At 33.6% G+C, this 19,372-nt stretch overlaps 1 protein-coding gene across 2 annotated transcripts; it reads right to left on the bottom strand.

Annotated features, from left to right (window-relative positions):
• Nucleotides 1–1,656: 1,656 nt before the first annotated feature.
• On the bottom strand, nt 1,657–16,074 carry LOC129318225 (uncharacterized). Of its 2 annotated transcripts, none has more exons than XM_054962875.1 (22): nt 15,866–16,074; nt 15,585–15,628; nt 15,421–15,484; nt 14,347–14,461; nt 14,167–14,234; nt 13,989–14,086; nt 13,529–13,700; nt 12,774–12,996; nt 12,318–12,444; nt 11,401–11,510; nt 11,174–11,266; nt 9,435–9,563; nt 9,147–9,259; nt 8,614–8,703; nt 8,432–8,505; nt 6,935–7,124; nt 6,760–6,831; nt 5,393–5,432; nt 4,089–4,366; nt 2,500–2,677; nt 2,212–2,423; nt 1,657–1,979 (listed from the first exon to the last, which is right to left on the bottom strand). In XM_054962875.1, exons 1-22 carry the CDS (start codon nt 15,926–15,928, stop codon nt 1,683–1,685), a joined length of 2,850 nt encoding a protein of 949 aa, XP_054818850.1. In that variant the 5' UTR covers nt 15,929–16,074; the 3' UTR covers nt 1,657–1,682. The 2 variants fall into 2 exon arrangements, with proteins under 2 accessions (XP_054818850.1, XP_054818849.1); XM_054962874.1 differs by having other exon boundaries at nt 9,147–9,280; nt 15,866–16,073.
• Between the last annotated feature and the right edge of the window lie 3,298 nt (nt 16,075–19,372).

Genomic DNA, 19,372 nt, shown 5'->3' with positions numbered 1-19,372 from the left:
ATAAAAATGAGAATAATTTTAAAAACAAATAAATTCAAAACATTTATTCAAGCAATTTTTAAATTATTTTGTTTTAAAAAACAATAAGCTATTCTTAAAAACAGAAACCAAATAAATCATAAATGCCTACAACTGGTACTCCTTTTGATTCTGTTTGTAGAATACTTTTTAGAAATAAATTTTAATCTAAAATGCAGGATACTTTAATTAAATTATTTTTTTAAATTTATTTTTTTATTAGCGTGAAGATATTTAATATGATTGTATCATTATTTAAAGTTAAGGGTCAAAATGAAAGTATATATTATTTTTTTTAATTTTAAGAAAAAATTAAATTTTTTAAAAATGTATGAAATGATTGAAAATATTATACAGGAAGAACTGTAGGGAGCATTTGATGAATTGGCAGCTTTCTCTCATCGTTTATCACAGTACACCATCATCCGCCAAGAGAAGAACACGCTGCTTTGTTGCCATTACGCTATTCTCCAACAATGACCCCTTTCAGTTCACACACAAACCTGCAATCTATTTGTACTTTCCCATATCTTTTGCGTTGTGTAATGACTATCAGTTTTGCCTCACTTCCCCAGCCACAGCCTTCAATTTTTGTCTCTATTTCTGTACCATTTGGGTTTTGGGATAACGCTGGAGTTCTTACATAGATGATATATTCAATAGAAAAAAATTTGAATGTACCTTTCAAAATGTTCACTATCATACCCTTGAATAAAACTCCATTTGTTATACTATTCTTATTTTATTTAAAATTCTAACGACAAGCATTTAAAAAGGGGCAAGAAATGTTAACGAGAGGAGCGTGGAGGAGTTAAAACTGAAATGATAAAATCCTTCTCACTTCCCTCCCAGTCTTAATATCGTTGAGCATCTACAGTACACATTCCCTACTTAATAAGATTCGCACGGGAATCGCACGGCAACAAAATCACGCACGAAATGTAAGTTGTTTCCAGAGGCCAGAGGGTGTACAAGATTGCACACTTCCAAGGCAATCTAGCAGAGGGGTCGACCCACACAACCGCTCCCTTCATCTCTTCCCCTTGGATATACAACAGAGGCTGGGCTCACGTAGAATTTGTTTTCCCCCTTCACTGCGATTCTGCAATGTTAAAATCGAATCGAATCTCTTCCTGACATATTTATACACCTACCTATGTTTAATTTAATCTACTTAATAGTTAATATAGGCAATATTATATCCTAATCAGACGCTTTAAAGGAGGACCAATTAAGTAATGGTCCTACAGACCTCTACAAATTGCTCACGTAACTTGGCTTGTTTAAATCAAATTTTAACTTTAGTTCAAAAAGAAAAATCAAATTTTAACAGTGAATTTATTTATATTTTCTAACTTATCAAATTTGGAGAGAAACCAAGCCTGCTTATGTTACCTGAGGAGCGTTACCCTTCTTATCCTCTTTTTGGACCTGGGATCCGGAGGGTAAATAGGCCTTGTTACTTATGAATCAAAATATATCAAGAAGTTAGGCGCATTTCTTAATCGAATATATTCCTCACATATTCATATATTTACTTATGTTCAATTTAACCTGTTTAATAAGGGCGATGTTAGATTCTAATCGGACACTTTAAAGAAGGACCAAGTAAAGAGGCCGATTCCTTAAGAACATATCTATAACCAAAACATCCCATCAATAAATCAATCACATGAAACAACAGAAAGTGCTACCCGGAGGTCATTTGATGTTCCACTTGTATACATCCGATAACTTTTCAATTCATTTTGAGAAGCACTTGTATCACGAGCTGCATAGTGATTCCCATTCACCTCATCGCACAGAGTAAATATAATCTCCCTCAGGATTGGTTCATGCCCGTTGAGAAGATTGCCCATGCTCAAAACTTTTCTCCAAGATTGATTGGCCGTGGGAGGACTGAACATATTGGACACCACTGCTCTCTCATGATTCCTTACTTCCAGTTTCTTGTCATACTCCTGATAAGCAAATAGCCAAGAGAAATTACACGTCAGTCCATGCTCAGGAAGATTTAGTGTCAGACAAGATGTTGATGTTAAAAGTTTTTTAGACGTTTGCAGTGAAGTTCTTCAATTAGAAAATATATAAGCATTCTGTATCAACTAGCCCTAGTATTATTTATTGCAAACTCCGATTAAACTAGAGTTTTTCTGCCATCAAGTTAAGCCCACTGGCATATTGGCATTTCACCTTACTAATAATGTCGTCTGTTGAGCCTATTCCCATCCTCGGGCTATAGAAGTTGTAGAAATCACCAAAAATTTCTCTAGAGAGGCGTGGCGTCCGCAGAAGCTTACGGTGAAGAGAAGCAGCAACAGCCAATAATTTCTCAACATGTTCGAAAACAATACAAAGTCGTCTTAGGTCATTAATAGTCTCACTATCTGCAGACAGACGATTCACTGCAACAAAATGGAACTAGAAGTCAAATAATATTTTTTTTTTTCCATGTAAGAGTCGAAACTAGTGAATAGATACCCTGCAACGGCTTCAGTCCAGATGCCAGGGTAAGGTAAAGTTGGTCCATCTTCGTCCCCATCTGTTTCAGTTCTCCATAACTGGTCAGGTTTAGTGTGTCAACTGCTGCTCTGAAGGCAGTACAAACCATTTGCTCAAGCAATTGATGTGGCCGGAGAGTTTCCAGGTAATGAAGCACCTAGAAATTTCAGGATCTAAATAAATAAGAGAAAACGAGATGCAGGGGTGATTGGGAGAACATATCATAATTCTCAAGAAAACCAAATATTTGTTCAAACGTCTTTTCCTTCCTCACATTGAAAATAACGAGGAACGGAATAACGTAACTCGAGCACCATCTAGAGGATCCCCACGCAGCTATTATCCAATAAATAAGAGCTACTGACTTAATTCAACCTAAAGAGAAGCACCATCTCATTCCAAGAAGTAAATGTGTGGAAATTCATGTATTAATCCCTTGATTTCATACTAGAATCACTATGATTTTTCTACTATGTCCCCCCTCACCCCGGTTTTGTCTTGATTTATTTCTTTTTATACAACATTTTATATATAGGTTGCCTTTTCTTTTCTTGCGAGTATATACTTAAAGATAAAATCTAAAATAAATGCATACGAGAAAAAGTGGACACAACACTTAATGAGAGCAAAATGATAGAAAATTATTTAAGATGATTTGAACATATATAAAGAACACCGCGAGAGGTATCAATGAGGAGAGTGGAACGGATAATGTTGAGTCCTATCAAGAGGGGTATAGGAAGACTAAAGAAAACACTTAGGGAAGTTGTTGACCGACACATTGTAGTGAACATTATTCCTAAAAACTTGGTAAATAATAGAGCACAATTGCAGTGTATAATCCGTGTAGCCGACTCCACCTAGTGGGATAAGACTTGTTGTTTCCTTTTCTTCTCCAATGAATAAGATTAAAAAAAATAAAAAATAAAAAAGAGGTGTCAATGCTCTCAAAATCTTCAAAAGCAATGGCAAGACTAATTTTTAAAGTTCTTAGTTTAAGAAAAATCAAGAACAGCCATGTATTCACTGGAGATCAATATACTTGATTGACAAAAAGTTGGGAGTACTTTCTCATTCTTGATGTTGAGGTAAAAATATGAATTCAATTCTCAAACACTGCTTTTAATGCTGGTAACTTCAAACTTCTTGTAGTAACTAAGAAAAAATAATCTGCATTTCACAAATGAATCATGCAAGTAAATGTTTGTTGTTAAGTATTAGAATTTGAGAGTAACTGTGGGAGTTAAGTTAGCAAACACCGGCCAAAATCATATCACCCACAATAAGTTGGTTAAAGTTTCCGTGCACACAAAATATAGAAGATCACATGACCTCCAAGGACTGTTCAGACCCCCCTTGGATCCACATAAAGGGAAAAAAATGAAGATTTTGATTGGTTTTGCTATCAAACAAACCTAAAAAAGATAGGTCAAAGCTGCTATATCAGAACCAAGACAGTGAAGCATACAGAAAAAGGAACTCTATGGAATAAATTTCCTGTAATCTGCTTCACCATAGGATACCATTAACAAACAAAGAAAAATATCTATTTCATGGAAAAGCCTTGCCTTTTCTCCCTCTCTATTTGGATCGAGAAGAGGCTTCTGTTCAGAAGCAGGAAGAGCAGGTGCACCATCCCAAATCTTTTTCCACAGATTCCCTTGCTCAGACATTCTCTTTGAAAGACTCCCTCTTGGGGGCCAATTATATTTGGACTTCTCAATTCCAACGCCACTTTGTGTAACACTATCCTCAATGTCACCCTCTTCCCAATCTCCAGGTGAATGCCATCGTATGAAGTCCTCAAAAACAGCATCTGGATTTGCTGCTTTGAATGCCGACATGTCTAATACCATCAAAGCCAATTATGATCAGTCATATCTTAATCATTAGTACACGAGATTCTTGGATTTCATTATGAGAAAGCAGAGCCTGATGTCTCTATTTCTCATTCATAGCAGAAGCAGAACAATAGATGTATAACTCAGCAAGTGTATATTCTTAGCTAAGTTGGGTAAATCTACCATTTAATCTAATCAGATTAAAATAAAAATAAACACTGACTAAAATAACAGAAGAGATAAATGATAAAATAAGTGAAACTCAGTGTATTGGGCTTGGGCCCCTGGACTTCCACCACATTACAAACCATGAAGCAAATTTTTCCAAAAGGAGAATAAATAAATCTAACCTCTCAATAGTCCAAAGAGGATAAGGAAACGGAAGATATGGCAACTCAAAATCTCATGTCAACCAACTCACTTTGGATGGAAATGCCCCCAATGCAGGCAGGGGAAGAGACATAAAATCGTAACAAGAGGACTATGTGTTTGTGAGTTTACACTTGCACGCTAAAGATAGTGTCATCAATGCCGAAAGGTATGAAGCCCCAAAACACAGTAGGTGATGGCTGCCAGCTGCCACAGCAATCGCAGCCACCGTGCCATAGTCTAGGTAGAAGATAAAAAGAGAAGTACCACTTTAAAGTCATTTATTTGTGTTGAATTTATAGGTCTGTATTTCTACATCATGGAATTGTTTTGAAGAACTCAAAACATTTTGCAATAAATCAAGTCATCTTGATATGACTTTTACTTCTCTATTACATATCTATAAAATTTCCAGTTTTTATGATTTTTAGAGGTTAGAGTTACTTGGCTAAACAAGGCCACTGGAACATGAAATATTTTGAGGGGCAGATGAAAAATAGTTAATATGCGAATTAATTTGAAAATATGAAATTCCACAAAAAAAAAAAATGACAATAAAGAGATGATAGATATAGATATACATGACAACAGGTATTATCACAACCCATATAACTCTACCACTGAAAGTATTACTTTACGAGTCTAATAATTACTACTATTACCTGAAGTTAAAATCTCTTTCTCCAGCTGCGCAGAAAAATTCTGCAAAAGAAAAATATGCAATGGTTGTGTCATTAGTACCAATGCATGCTTGGCAAATGGCATATGTGTGAATCCTACAGCATGTCAATTGCAAGCAAAGCATTGCAGTCATTAACCAAATTTGAAGTAAATTTTAAGCTTCATAAAATTCAAAGTGGGCCCCGCATTTAACCACCTAGAATCCAAGTAGGGAAACCCTGATAATTAATATTAGAATATCTGCTTTTATCATGTTGTAAATACTCATACTTACAGGAGCTGATTTAGGATCTGATTTATATTGCTTACTGTATCCCTGATTTATTGGCCACCTCTTTTTGGCCACTCGTGTATGTATTATAACATCTATCCATTCAGAAAAATATTTTCTTCTCCAAGCGCACACCAGTCAAGATAACATTCCTATCATTCAAACATATCCTACCTGTCTTTGTTGTGAGTCTTTATGTTGTCCGCAAGCTCAGGGCTTGCCACTATCTGTAGTTTAAGCTAACTTTCTTTTGAAAGTAACGTATTAGGCAATGAATGGAACTTGATATATAAATTACAGAAGTAAAACTGTTTATCGATCACATGTTATATATTTTTACTTTCTTAAGCTCAGCCTCTTTGATTTGATTTTCCAGTCCACTTACAGCAGTGGTCATTAGGAGATTTAAATTGTCAAGAAAGAAACATGCCATGGTATGTATGGAAACCACAGAATGACTAATGCATTCATACTTTCACCAAGAGTTAAAGAACTCCATCATCAACAACAAGGATAATCAAGTCATAAGCAAATACTTCTATATACATATAAGAATGGTAAATAAAGAAATTAAATGTACATGCAGGCATATGAAAGAAAAAAAACCACAGTTGTTGCGAAAAACAGGATCAAACACATACATCAGAATCAGGAATGGGGTTTAGGAAATCATCCTTTATCAAGCATATGAATTTAAAATTTGCAAAAACAATGTACCAATAATGTCAGGCAGATCACCGATGCCCATGAACCAATTGTTTCATGTGGCCGGGATATGCTAATATGTAAGTCACTGATTACTCATAATTTGATCAAACAACAAAATTCTTGAGACAATGAACTTGCTTTGGTTGAAAATTAGATACTAATGGCAGTGCATGACCAACACAAATCCGGCCATACTGATAATTAGACCCATAAAAACTGCTGGATATATCCTGAATGTTGTTCTATATAAAATTGGTCCTTATCTTATTTCCAATCATTTGCTCATGCAATAAATACGATAGGTCTGTGCATTCCAAGATTTTTTTAGTTGATGATTGGTTGATGCATTGCATAAGAGTTTAAGCTTACAAATGAATCACTAAAGGCTTCAACAGCTTGAAGTCGCTCCTCATGCATGTCTTCTGTCATAAGCGGTGCTTCCTGCATGATAGCAAATAAAATCCAAAGCAAATTTTAGCATACAAACATGGTGGAATAATGCATTATAGTGACACTTTGAATGGTAACTATATGATAGAGAAACCTGAGTGTACGGGGTATGCATGCTTTGACATGACTTGAGAAGCATCATAGAATCAATAATACCAGCTGAACCTCTCCTGGTGCTTTCTGAAGAATTTTTATCATTCGGCAGGCCTGAATCTTCAGGTTTTCTACCACCATCTCTGGCAATTATTCTTCCACAAGAATGTGAATCATCAATAATTGAAAAGCTGCACCATGAAAATCATAGTCATGCACCGACTGCCATGGAAACAAAACATTAAAACAACTCCAACAGCTTGCAAGTATAGGAAAATCCTGCACCCTGGGGTACAAATCAATTATTTTTTGAAACAGGCATTTGATAAGCAAAAGCTATACTAAAATGCAACAGAGAAAAGTGCTAGGATAGCTATTCTCTCATATTGGAACATTCCAAAAAATATTAAAATTAAAAGAGTAAGCTCTCCAATCCAATCATCTCAGCTTGACTGTCAAATAACACCACCCCAAAATATACTGCTAGCAGAACACCACAAATACACCAAGTAGAAAATACGTTACAAAAATATCAGAAAAATTTCTCCCTTTTCTAATTAATCATACTCCTTGGAAGTTATAGGCAGCCCTCCAACCACATAGCCATATCACTACAATATTGAGCATCTCTATTATTACCAGTTCTCATTACACGATCTCTAAGACAATTGAGCAACATACTCCACCACAATTCTTGGACAAATTTACTCCCCAAAAATCCAAACAAGTCATACCAAAACCACATGCAATAAAGAAGTCCAGGAACAGATTATTTTTTGTACCAAATTACACAGAAAATGGAACATGACATGCATATTAGCAAATAAAGTATTGTACGGTTTCCATGCCATAACAAATCATGTTAATCCTCGTGTTGTAAAACTTAAAACCTATCAGTTGAAGAAATCTTAAGTGACTTAAAATCCCACAATGAAAGGGTAATTGGAAAGTTAATCCTAAGGAGAAGGAGTAGGACACTGAAGACAGGTTGCAGAAGGGAAACCAAAAAGATTCTAACGTTCAGAGCATCTAAGAAGACTAGTAACATTCAGAATGCAGTATCTTTCAAATTACATGCCTTTTCGGCCTAAAACTGGCAAATATTATAACAGATTCTCTGCAGAAGCTTTACTACACAACTGGTTATGTGAAAAGGGATGGAAGAGGGGTGAAAACAAACATGAAAGCAAGTTGATTAGCAACCCATGATGGGAGTTGAGATGCAAAATCATACATTGATCTCTTCAACCACACCTGCTTAAAAATAAATTACGGCAGGATTTATTTTACCAAATCTGTAAATAAAATATTGTTTCATGAACCCCATATTCCTATATTGTTCAAAGGGATGAAAATTATTTTAAACTAATGGATGTAATTTAGTTCAGACCTCTGGCCAACACATGCAAAAGAAGAAAAATAACAATCAGCAGAAACATTTCCTATCAGCCGGATTTGGATGGAATTAACCAAGTTGGCTCTCACTTGTTAAGTTCACCTGTCAACTTTCCCGGAAAAATCTTCCCTGGGTTTCTGCATTGTATGCGGGTCATCCCCAGCTACACTTTCATCCTGCAGTTCAATTAATACCAGAGTCATGAGAAAAAAATAATATAAAAATTACTAGTTACACAACAATCGATGTAACGAATAAGGAAAAGAACAAAATAAGTTTGAGACCTCAGTCATAGAGTCTGAATGATCCTCACTTCCAAGACAATCTTGAAAATCTTCATTCCATTGCCGCTTCTTCTCAATGCATATTGCAAGCTGAATAGAAAAGCAGAAAATGGCAGCAACCATCTTAGCCTTATCAGCTATTATTATCTATACATTGAAGACTAACACATCTTTGTGGCCAAGCTCAGATTTTTTTTTTTCATTTTTTATTATAAAAACTTCATCCAAGAGAAGAGGCGTCCAGAAATTTAGTTTTGTGTCAATATCAATATTAGTGTGTGAAAAAGACAGGGTAAGCATCAAGGTACATCTAAATATTATATGACATTTTCAAATCACAATGATCAGCAAGCTTTTTTTTCATACATACTAACTAATTATAGAGCAGGTCACTCCAACTTGAAAAAATAAGAAGAAAGTTCTGGAAGACAAATAAGTCCATCAGAAAGTTTCATATAGAATATAAAAAGCTACTCATTAGCATGAGAGGAGCATATTACACCAAAGACATTTCAATGGTGAAAATGAATTACCATCAGAAGTTTCTGGTTGATCAAACATGTGGAAAGGTCAATTGTACCGTTTACAGGCATTCGGGGTAATGGTTGTGACTCTTCCCAACACCATCTAACTTCACGAACAAACTCTATCCATAGCACAGCAATAGCTGACATAAAGACCAAAATTGAGCCATACAAATAAAAAAAATACAGCACCAAGGAGATATCTCTTGACCAATGCCTCATCAGTGATCAATGTTACTACTACTTTGATAATTTTACAACAAATAACCCCCCCCCAAAAATCAATTTGGTACATACCACGTATATTGCAGTTGCCAAACCAAAGAGAATGCAAACAAAACTGTGCAAAGAGAGATTCAAGTGATGCGCCTTTTATAGCTCGAGAAGTCTTGTGTTCACCATCGAAAAAGCCCGTCAGTTGAACTCCTGCACACATTACACCAGCATTAAAGTAGAACATCAAATTTTGACAATTTATTCTCACTATCATGCTCTTACATTCATTAAGCGATAAAAGCAATCACATGACATGGAGTAATTTACAGAAACAGAGTAATTGATGCTCTGCATTATCTGTTAATTGCTGAAGGAAGAAAAAAAAATAGAAGTACTGAGCTAACAAACAACCATGTCTCTAATCCATATAGACATTCAAATGAAAGAATCAATCATATCCTGTCTGAATCAGAAATACAAAGGAAAAAGAACAGAATTAAACGATAAAACAATTTAAATTCAAACAATCGCATAAAGCCTATTGTTAGCACATTCACCAGAAAGTTTTGAAGTTGAGTAAAGCTTCATGCATATCAGCATTTAACATCTGATGTATTACATGCTCATTAAAATAAAGGAAGGTCACAAGCTAACCAACAAGTATGTGCTTGTTTGGATTTCAGTTGGATATAATAGATTATGAAAATAATTGATTAAATGCTAGATTTTAATCATAATTGATTATGTTGTAACGTAATCTATTTGGATATTATTTTTCTAAAAATGATTTTAACATAATTGAAGATGTTTGGATAATTTGTTTAGAATCAATTTTAACTGTATAAATTATCATAAAGGACATTACTTTTCAAAATTAAGCTATTGATAAATTTGTATCTAATATTTAAAAAGTAAAATACCTTATTTAAATTATATATCTGATTAATTATAAAAATTAAATTATATTAATATTAACAATTTTAATTTACATAAATAAATAATTCAATATATCTTAGTTCAAATAAATTTAATAAAAGAGAAAGATTTAATTCTTGAATACCAAATATCAATTTTACAATAACTAATAAAGATGATAATATACAAGTTGATCTCTAATGACATCACGAATATAAGTCATATCTGACGAAGATATTAAGCACTGCTTAGAAATTTTGGCAACATAAAAAATGTAGCAATGAAAAACAATGATGCAAAATCTCGCTCTCTCTCTCTCTGTGAACCTTTGCAACAATCTTTGTAATAACTCTCAATTTTAAATTAAATTAAATTAATTTTCCTCTATCATTAATAAATTAGTTTTATAGCAAGTGCTAAGTGGAGAGTGGTGGTTAATAGAAACTTATGCTAGTAACTTTTTTGAAAATTCAAAGTTTGAATTTTAATGAGAGAAAAAAGAAGAGAAGAGAGTTTAGTTTTATTTTTATTAAATTTTGCGCCTTTCTTGTAATTTTCTCATATAACGTTGTGACAAAAGACGCAGAAGCTGAATCTTATAGCTTTGGGAAAAAATCAATTTTTTTACCCAAAAAATCGATTATGATCCATACCCAAACACACTATAATATTCAGACAAGCTTGGAGCAGTGCCATTTGAACAAACACTTTTTTACCACTTTTAAACATGTTTGAAACATGCAAGAAATACCATAAAGTTTTTTTAATTACTTTCATCAAAATAACTGAATTAATAATAGGAGAATTTCTTCTTTTTTTCACTATGAAACTTTAATCTGTGCCAAAGTATGAATAGGATCAAAATGAAGGGCAAAATATATATATAGGGAGGAAGGCTTAAGTACCGTCGTGAAATAGTTCTCTCATAACACGATCTATAACTGTTGGTGAAGGTATAACCATTGAAGATTTTAAATTATCTGAGCCCGGATTTTCAGCTGCCACAAGCCAGGAAAAAGGATAATGTTGAACCTCTACCAAAATTTAATAGCATTACCAAATAGCAAGTAAAAATAAACCCAAAGCCTGCAAAATAAATGAAGAATGAGCCTAAAAAAAAAAAAATTCAAACCTGAGACAAAGTCTTCTATAAACTGGGCCTCAAATGACATTTCCAATGCATCAACTAGAAGGTGAAGCTGGGAAGAAAATCCAATTTGATTCCCTTTGGAACCTTCAAGTCTATAAGTACAGAAATATATTTATTCAAAAGAAACAGATCAACCTTCAAATGAATTGCAGAAATATTTTTTATCAATTTCAATTTTATCAATTAATTTTATCAATTTCATTAATTAATATATTCTCTAAAAATATTTTATTTTTAAAAAGAAAAGATAAGTTCTTATCATGTCCATTAACTCACGAACTTTCTCTTACTCTCCTTTCATTTTTTGTCTTCTTCCTCTCATAACTCCCTCTCCACGCATCCCCTCACCACCATTTTTGAAGGGGGAAAAAAACACACACACACACACATTCAGGCATTTGTCTCAGCTCAAAACAGGCTTGGTCCAAATTTTTTCAAGCCTATTCCGGCTAGCCAGAAATGCCCAATTATAAGAAAAAGAAATATTTTCTCAAGCCTGGTCCTAGTATTTTTCAAGTTGACCCATTGGGCTTAGCACAAATTACCAACTTAAATCATAAAATTGTTCCTTAGAAAATGAAATCAGCAATGACTTGCATTCTATAAAAGGGCAGTGAAGCCTCGCATGGAACCTTTCTATCCATAAGTTTAACAAATATTCAGTTTGATAAAGGAAAATGATAATTATGATGCTTGGTTTGGGATGGCAGACTAATATAAGGATCTGCCTTCACATCACCATGCCCAATTTTCATCAACTATAAGGATCACAAGCGAAATCTGATCACTGCTATATACTTTGAGAGCCAGATAGACAGCAATTGCTAGTATAAGAAGCACATGAAAGAACGATCTATCATGGAAATTTTAGTTGTGCAAATAACAATTGAACTTCTTACAAATTAGGAGAAAAATTTGGGGAGATCAACCATTTCTCAGCTTCATGAGGTGAAGCATTTTCAAGTTCAGCCATTTCCACAGAACTTTCAATGATCTTCTCCGACCATATTGCAATCAATTCAAATCCTGCATGCAGCAAATGCATAAATTAAATGGAATTGGCATTCAAACTAGAGAGCTTTGTGGCAAAAATGAACTTGAAGACTTTTACTAATGAAGACCAAAGATCTGATATCACCAAATTTATACTTACCAACCAAAACGCTTCCCAAAATGACAAATGAATGCAAATAATTTAGGGTCAGCTGGCAGGGAGAACAGGCAGACATGATGAATGAACAAAGTAGACATAATGTCAATTATATTCTTTGAAGACTTCTACCTAGCAACAGCATCCCAGTAAGAATTTAAACCTAATTCCTTCTAACTATAAGTTCCTGTTTTTTCAGATTTACCTCTCACAGGATCTTCTGCAGAATACCACTCACTCCAGGAACAGTCATCGTCCCACTGAGTCCTGTTGGAGGTTTCACCAGTAGGATTTTCTCCAGATTCTGTAACTCCAGCGTCAGTGCCTTTGATATAATCATCATCGTCATAAGGAAGTGTTCTGTATGTTAGCCTCATTGCAAATTGGACTTTGAAAACATGAATGGACAGATCCAATGTGGAGTAAGCCTACAGTTTAAAACGATAACTATTAAAGGAAAAATTGAAGGACATTGTCACTTAGACAAAGATTTTCGCATAAAGCCTCCAGCTCTAACTTTACAGGGAGAACAGATCGTTTGTGCAGATGTTGCAACTTTTGGGGGTAAAGTAAACCAGAAAATATTGCATATACATTTACATAAATATACATCTTAGAATTAATTTTCCCAGAAAGATACAACAGAATATGTGCCCATTCACTCATGCAAATCAGACACGAATTGTATGAAGTTCTTATGTCTCATGCCTTCAAAAATCCACCCTCAGTTAACAATGAATAAATGCATCAGCATTAATCACACCCTTTCTGGGCCATGTAACTAATTGCTAAACCTTGTTTTAGAGCAGCAAATACATTATTCAACTAAACGCACAAAGGAGAGCAAATAGTACAAGAATAATACAAGAAAGAATTATCAGATTGAGTTTAGTGAAAATCAGAATAATGGAACTAAAATAAAACAAATATCAAATTAAACCACTAGGATCAGGAACTCACAAACTTAGCTACAAATAATTCATACAGCCCTTCCAAATGCATGAGTTTTATGGGAACCTGGCTACCAATTCGATCTGCTTCAAACCTTCTTGTAAATACAGTTCCCAAGTTCTGAATTCCAACATATGCTTTCCGAGAAGGATCATGAACTGGAACAAATGCTGGCCATAAACTAAATAACCAATGAAATCAGAAATTAAAGTTACCTATATTTTAATCACTGTGGTGATATATAAAAAATCCATTTATTCAATAATTATAAATATTTAACTTTTTTATTCAACAATCAATTGCCTCTCCACTGAAAACAATAAAAGGCAGGACATGCACCCAATGTTCAAGTGAATAAGCATTTAGTTACCAATTCCAACGTGGCAAGTAAAGTGATCTACCGATAGACACGAGTTACTGTAAATTTTTGCATTTCATCGAACATGACAGATCAAGAAACAATAGTTACCTTGAACAATTTGAAAGAGCAATTGCAACAGCACTCAATAGCTTGCTGGCCTCAGGCGCATCAAGCACCACACCACTTGCACTTTGAGGAGCAATAACCTGGCAATGTACAAGACAAGTGTTTCCTTTATAAAAACATTAAATCCCCAGCGAGAGGTAGATAAAACATCGAAACATACCAAAAACTCCTTTACACCAAAACACAATTGCAAATCGTGCATATTAAAATTCCATTCTGCAGCTTTGCCTGTGTCAACCAAAAGCCAAGATAGAAAGAACAACAGCAAATCTCCTTAGTCCTACACCAAACCCCTTTATTGTTTCAAAATAATAGTAGTAACAATAACAACAACAGTTACCGTCAGGGTTGGAATCAAAATAGTACTCCATACAATAACTTTTCATGGCATACTTCATTTCAGATTTGACCTTGTACAAGTTGTTGAAAGACTCCAGGAGAACAGCTCCTTTTTCCTGCAAGTTAAAAGAAGCGGTTTTTCATTCCGGTCAAAAAGGGAAAATGAGATAGGGTTCGGATGGAAAAGGAAATATAACTTTATAGGTGACAAGCCACTCTTTCCACCAACACCAGATCTTAAATATAATTGAAGCATGATGATCCAAATCATATTAAGAAGAACTGAAGTTTAAGAATAGCACAGCAGTGGTTTTAGATTGAATAACATAAGCAGGTAGAATAAATAAAGCCAACTCTGGGCCTTCACTAAACAGCATGAGTTTTTGGGAGAGTTGATCCTTCTTAACATGGTGACAAAGTCTCTTTAACCAAGTTGTCAGAATTTTTAACCTTGCCACCCTCATTCATTGAGTTCATTGAATTAAATTATATTCAGCAGAAAGGGCCATTGCCCTATTCACACTTCAATCTCAATTGACTATTGTGTGAGGGGACACGTTAACATTATTAACTCAACCAATTTTGGCTCTTCAACTGTCCATGTAAGCACAGATTCAGTCACCTTTAATGCTAAAGGAAACACTGGCAAAAATAAATGCTAATAGGAAAAACTTCCTGATATATAACCTTATAAACTAACAATTTTGCAAATGCATTGCCTTATCAACTTGATAATGTACAGAAAACCTAGGCAACAAACTGTCTTGTGCTCAAATAAATGTATGAGAAATTATCTAAATCAACAGTTTGCATACTGAACAATAACTGGCTACTTTCTGCAACAATATGTCTGAGTGAACAACCCCAGAGGTATTCAAGGCAAGGGAACTACACATATGCATGGATGATTGAAGAGGTAATTATTTACTCTCTACATTTTATTTATAGATACGAGCCTTGAATATAAGACACTTAAACCACAAATAGCCTTAAGAACCTAAAATAAGAACCAGCAACACAATAATTGTTCGATCTATACAAAGATCAGTGAAGCTTTAGAACCAAGCAACCTTACCAATAGATTCTTCGGACCATCAGCCATCCAAAGGCGACAAACCGCCTCAATCTCGGAAATAAACCTATAAAGTCGGTACGGTAAATGATTGAGAGATTAATTTACTCGGCGCAATATGATATGCTTATCAAGCGCTGAACAATTTCCATTAGAAGCACAAATACCTTTCCCATGAAGAAGCGAGAGTGAAATCATCAAAATGCTCAATCTGCATAAATATGAAAGTACATGAAGTGAGTTAAGATTGCGAGAACAATTTTGTTCAAAAAATAAAAACATTGCGAGAACAAATTTGTAAACATTGACAATCCAAGTTTCATAAAAAATGAGTAAACATTAAAAGAAATCAGTTAATCACGTCAACATTCGGTCGGATTGTTTGTGCTTGCATTCAAGTTAAGTTCATGTTTCGTTCAGTATAGTCACATTCAACACGAGAGCTTACTGATTCTTCGGGAACCTCATCGTCAGCGTCAACTTCGGCTTGGCTATTACTCGAGGATGCCATGAAAGATCTGAGAAGGTCACTAGATATGTATCACATCCAGGGAAGACGATGCCGTCAATTTCACCCCCCCCCCACCCCTAACAACTGATTCTCACTATACTGATTTGTGAACGGACAAAGAGATTAGATCTTCGATACGGTGTTTTCCCTCACTATTTCTCTATCGTTTAACATTTGATAGTTAAAATGGTGCATTTTTGTCTTACTTTTTAATTTTTAATAGTGCTGGGCGCATGTATTAAATTTCAAACGATTTTTGCTCTTTTATGCATGCTATTGACAGTGCGCTTTACACCGTAGCGCATAACATAAAAGAAGTCTTACCACGATGGATGCCCTAGCATTTTACAAAGAGATATTTCTGACTTTTTTTGCTCTTGTTTTCCCTCAAATGATATCTCATGCTTTTAAATATTCTCAAACTTTAATTTATGATCTAGTGGGCCTTTTATGCTTGAAATTTATTAATGACTTGAGATCTCAATATTTTGATTATTTGCTTTGATTGTTTAAAAATGAGTTTGAATTTTTTCTGGTATACTAATAGTTATTAAATATTAAATAACTGTAATCCTCCTTTTCATGATCAGTTTTACTCATTAATACTTATCTTGTAATCTCAAATTATAACTTGGTTTTATTAACCATTGTAGACCTTTAATCTGGGTGTTTTATTTTTCTGTTGTGGTTAGTTTTTTTTAATTGTAATTAATTTCTTTTCTATCATGATAAGATGTCTAGGATAGCTTATCCCAAACTACTATAATAATGTAGGGATTTATGACTAAATTTTGGAGATATTTAGGCCATATTACATTAGAATGCTATTCTAGAATAAAAAAAATGGTCATTCGTGCTTAAAAAATATGGCCCTAGTGAGCCTAAAAATAAAAAGTTTACCCTTTTGAATCTTGTTATTTTCTAAAAAAAATAAAAGACTAAATTCATTAGTCATCGTCATTCATTGACTTTGACATCGAGAGCCCCCCTACACTTGCCTTGCCCTACTACCCATACTCATTGACACTTCACACATGATTCAGCAAAGCAGCCAGCCGGCAACTTATCGCCTCCCCTCAATAACCTTTGATGTTTAGGTTTTACATATTTATTGTGGTTTGGATTTACTTAAATTTATTTTTCTAAACTTAATATTATACTCCCTCCGGTCCCATTTATAAAACCCATTTTTTAAGGTCATTTGGTCCCATTTATAAGTCATGGTGTGTCTTTTTACGTAATATTTGAGAGGTATTTTCAAAATCACCCTTTATGAGAGAGAAAAGGTAACAAGACATTACTTTTTAGACGTGTTATATAGGGGCATGTTTGGAATTTTACTTACGTTTATTCCTTGTACTTTTATTGTATTGGTATTGATGAAGTTGGTAGAAATAACTTATAAATAAGATCGGAGGGAGTATGTAATAACTTTTTTTTGAGATTACAAATATGTGTTTTTAGGTTTTTAAATTGAAAAAAAAAATGGGATTGAGGCTGCAACATCCTATTTTGTAAGAACTCAACTAAGAAGCACCTATTTTGTGAGAACTCAACTAAGAAGCACCTAAAGCGTAGTCGTGGTGTGCAAGACACCACTTGTTTTGTAAGGCCTCTTTAGTATTTAATGTACATATTGCTAACTTGGGACATTGATTTTTATTATATAAGCATGTGACTGTTTGTTTTGATAGAAACATGCATTTGATTGCCATGAGTTAGTTTTTGATGTTCATGACCATATTTTGAGATGATTAGATGATTTCATAGTGAGTTTAAAGTAAAATACATGCTTTAGGACAATTAATGATGTTTTTGCTAATTGTGTTTAATGGCTATGACCCAACTATAAAAATTTAATTTGCATAAACGAGTCCATGAGTTCTATCTATTGTTTGGCGTGTGTGAAATGTGGCCAAGTGTCCTACAGAATGGCTTTTGGCTTTAGAAATGATTTGTGAAGTTGAAATTGTTTGAAAGGTATGGTTTAGAACATTTAGAGGTTTTAGTGGATAAAAGCCTCACATGGAAGAGTTTTTGTACCACATCAAATTCATTAACCATATTATTGTTATTATTTAATAAATTTTGTATAGGCACTTAAATCACTCAATTTGAGTGTGTGTGTCAAAAGCTATACATTTTTTACGTTAATTTTTTAAAACTAAATCTATTATAAGCTGTATGTGTCACACGCCATGACATATGCCCCTCTTTAAAACACTTTCTTTATGTTGTCCGTTGTGGCATGGACAGTGTTAGCTATGGTGGATGACACCAATTATACATAAATGCTTATGTTTTGAAAATTGTTTCTAGATAAGTCTCATTTTAATTTGTTTTTTGATAAATTAGTCTCCTACGACCCATGCTTCACAATTAAAGGAGTTTTATATCATCTTTTAAGATTTGAAATGGTTATTTTCTATAACATCCTAATCCTTAGATAATAAAAAAATTGTGAAATTTGAGTTTTTATTAAGTATTCAAAATTATGAATTCATATTTCTTTGAGATTGGAGCTTAAATTTGAGAATTTTTTAGTTAAATTCTAAACCTATATGATTGAGTTTATATTATATTTGTTTCTAGTTATTAGATATTTATTTAAGTATAAATAAATATTTTTAAGGTATAAAATGGTGATTTGAGGCTTGAGGATAATTTTAAAATTTTTAATTTATTTTTGGATGAATTTTTGAAAGATAAATTGATGAAATTTTAATATTATAATTAATTTAAAACCTAGGTATAGCCTATTGAGGTATGAGAATTTCAGAAAGTAATTTAAAAAATTAAACGAGGTACTAATTTTGAATTAGTATTAATATCAAGATTAGCCTAAACTTTATAACTATTTAAATTAGAATTATTTGTTAATTTCAATAAAAAATTAATATTTAGTATTATGAAATTAATGTTATACATATATTATTAAATGGCTGTGTAGATTGTGTTATCTAAGAGAGTAGTGAAAGAGTTGTGGTGTAGGAGAATTTTATTATCTAAGACACGAGATAACCATCACTAATGCGTGGTAATATGTGTGATTAATTATGTGTTTGTTTTGATATTTGAAAAATATTAATTTTTGTTGAGAAATAATATATATGTATATTTTTGTTCAGAAATAATTGCCAAGTGAGTTAAATTTATATTATCAATATTTGTGAATATTGGTACTGTTGAAAACATGAGATAAATTGTCTGGTTGATATAAAAATGTGCCAAATGATTTTTGTTTAACTGTTATAAATGCATGACTAGTTGGAGTACATTGAAAATTATTCAGTAGGCATTTTTGTTTGGTTAAATTACTACGTGGTAAACCCTCATTATAATCAATGTGTGGCTTGTAGCTTGGTCCAACTCACCTTTAGCTCGGGTGACCTAGCATCTGAGCATGGTGTAATAAGAGATATAAAGTATAGTCACGCTAATTAA

This window comes from Prosopis cineraria, unplaced genomic scaffold (assembly GCF_029017545.1).
Source record: "Prosopis cineraria cultivar Desert tree isolate PC_DT_omini unplaced genomic scaffold, ASM2901754v1 PC8, whole genome shotgun sequence".
Taxonomy (NCBI): domain Eukaryota; kingdom Viridiplantae; phylum Streptophyta; class Magnoliopsida; order Fabales; family Fabaceae; genus Prosopis; species Prosopis cineraria.
Note: the sequence above shows the minus strand (reverse complement) of the source record. Positions and strands in the feature narration are given on the sequence as shown.

Bases quoted from the DNA above. Each gene is read 5' to 3' on its own strand.
- LOC129318225 (XM_054962874.1), bottom strand. From the start codon at position 15,928: ATGGCATCCTCGAGTAATAGCCAAGCCGAAGTTGACGCTGACGATGAG. The intron at 12,445-12,773 runs GTAAATCTGAAA...TGCTGCATGCAG, and splicing joins TGCAGAAGATCCTGTGAGAG to GATTTGAATTGATTGCAATA. The intron at 5,433-6,759 runs GTAAGCTTAAAC...TTTCTTTTGCAG, and splicing joins AAGCCTTTAGTGATTCATTT to AATTTTTCTGCGCAGCTGGA.